The sequence below is a fragment of the Neophocaena asiaeorientalis genome, unplaced genomic scaffold, assembly GCF_003031525.2.
Source record: "Neophocaena asiaeorientalis asiaeorientalis breed wild unplaced genomic scaffold, Neophocaena_asiaeorientalis_V1.1 scaffold223, whole genome shotgun sequence".
Lineage (NCBI taxonomy): Eukaryota > Metazoa > Chordata > Mammalia > Artiodactyla > Phocoenidae > Neophocaena > Neophocaena asiaeorientalis.
The window spans coordinates 3,058,894-3,060,885 of NW_020175045.1; the positions used below are offsets into that span (position 1 = coordinate 3,058,894).

At 62.9% G+C, this 1,992-nt stretch overlaps 1 protein-coding gene across 1 annotated transcript in view; it reads left to right on the plus strand.

Annotated features, from left to right (window-relative positions):
- The window catches only part of TMEM184A (transmembrane protein 184A), an 8,611-nt gene that overhangs the window by 3,462 nt on the left and 3,157 nt on the right, over positions 1 to 1,992 (plus strand). The window contains exons 3-5 of the mRNA XM_024763508.1: positions 971 to 1,136; positions 1,633 to 1,723; positions 1,834 to 1,909. Of these exons, the coding sequence (XP_024619276.1) occupies positions 971 to 1,136; positions 1,633 to 1,723; positions 1,834 to 1,909 (333 nt within the window). The remainder of the gene's footprint in view (positions 1 to 970; positions 1,137 to 1,632; positions 1,724 to 1,833; positions 1,910 to 1,992) is intronic.

Below are 1,992 nucleotides of genomic sequence, written 5' to 3' on the forward strand. Positions count from 1 at the left end.
ACGGGGAACCAAGGACAGAGAGAACAGCGGCTTGCCAAGGCCCTCAGCCAGGCAGTGCCAGCCCAGGAGCAGAAGTCCATCTCCCGATAGCTGCTCAGGCCATGCCCTCCTGCCGCACCAGCTGGGGAGGGAGTGGCTGATGAGGGGCCTGACTCTGACGCCAGGCTGCCCCCGCCACTCCCCATGCTGGGCCCCTGCACACAGCCTGCCCTCTGCCTGCCCTCTCTCCGCCTCCTCTCACGGCACCTCTTCTGGGAAGCCTCCCAGAGTTGCTTGGGACTACAGCCAGCTACCTGTTTGGCTGGCTCCCCGGGGCCTCTTCCTTCCAAAGACCCTGTCACTGTTTTTTCGTCCTCGTAGAAAATGTGGGTCATCTAAGAAGGTATACAGAAGAACATGAGAACCACCCATCTTTTCCTTTTGTCCAGGGATGTCTTTCCCTTCATTTTTACCCTGCTTTTTCACACACCTGGGTCCTGCTCAGTTTGTCATCCTGACGTGACCGATTGCATTCTGTCGGAGCGTCTCCGCACGCTGGCGACTCGGGGCTGCAGGGCGGCCCTCTGCACGGCTGCATCTCAGTCACGGGCCCCACCGCCGTGCTCAGCCTCGTGTGCGTCCCTACCATGAACGTCCTTGAACGCAAATCCTACTTTTGTTTCTGAATAAATCTGTTCCGTGGGATAAATCCCTAGAAAGGGTCAAAGGGTATCAGCCCTTTTAATGCCTCCGTGTCAAAATGCCAAACTGCTCTCCAGACCAGTCATGCCCACGGGGGGGCCGTGACTGCCGCCCATCGCCCTGCCCCTGGGGAAATTCTCGTTGAATGAATGATGGGCACGTGAGTGAATGCGTGTTCCCAGTGCAGAGTGTCCGCTAAGGGCAGGGCCCAGGGAGGTCCGCTTTGCTTCCTCCCGCTTGGGTGGCGGGTGGGCCGTGTCCCCAGGCCTGCCTTACTCCGCCCGCCCAGATCTACCTGCACCTGCGCTCCTACACCGTCCCCGACGAGCAGCGCTACATCATCCGCCTGCTTTTCATCGTCCCCATCTACGCCTTTGACTCCTGGCTCAGCCTTCTCCTCCTGGGGGGCCACCAGCACTACGTCTACTTTGACTCCGTGCGGGATTGCTACGAAGGTGAGCACAGCTAGCTCCCCGGGCCCCAGAGCGGCCCCAAGCTGGGCTGGCAGGGGGAGCCGAGTGAGGGGCTCCTAGGCGCATGCACTCCCCCCGCCTGCCCCGGGGCACCCCACCCTCCAGGCCTGAGTCTGGCTTAGCGAGGCCCCTGCAGGACAGTCGCTAACGATACAAGACTCCCAGGCTCCCAAGCTGGGGACCAGACTGCAGCTGGGCCTGCCCAGAGCCTAGGGGTGGAATGGAACGGGCCCTAGATGGGGTGGGGGGCGTCAGAGCTGCCGTGACTGCTGCAGGCCCCACCCCCACCAGGGATGGCATGTGGTCCTAGAACCCAGCTGGGAGCCCCCGTGAGGAGGGGGTCCTGCTGCGTGAGCTGAACCCCAGCTGTCTTCTGGGAAATGGGCGCCAAGGAGTTCTGAGCGGTCAGGGAGCCTTCGTGCAGGCCGGGTGCCCTCGTGGACCGCCCAGGCTCACTGCCGACACCCCTGTTCTGCAGCCTTTGTCATTTACAGCTTCCTGAGCCTCTGTTTCCAGTACCTGGGGGGTGAGAGTGCCATCATGGCTGAGATTCGGGGAAAACCCATCCGGTGAGCATCTCCCCAGAGCCCGCCGGGCACCCCTATGCTCAGGGTGGGCAGCCAGGCCAGCCTGGGGGTGTGTCCTCCAGGAACACACCTCAGGGACTCCCTCACCCCAGGCCCAGCTGCTTCTATGGCACCTGCTGCCTTCGGGGCATGTCCTACTCCATTGGGTTTCTGCGCTTCTGTAAGCAGGTGAGTGCCGGCCCTTCCCAGCCGCCCCCTGACCGCCCCTCACCGCCCAGTGTGCTGGGGGTCCCTCGGCCCCTCCCCCGTCC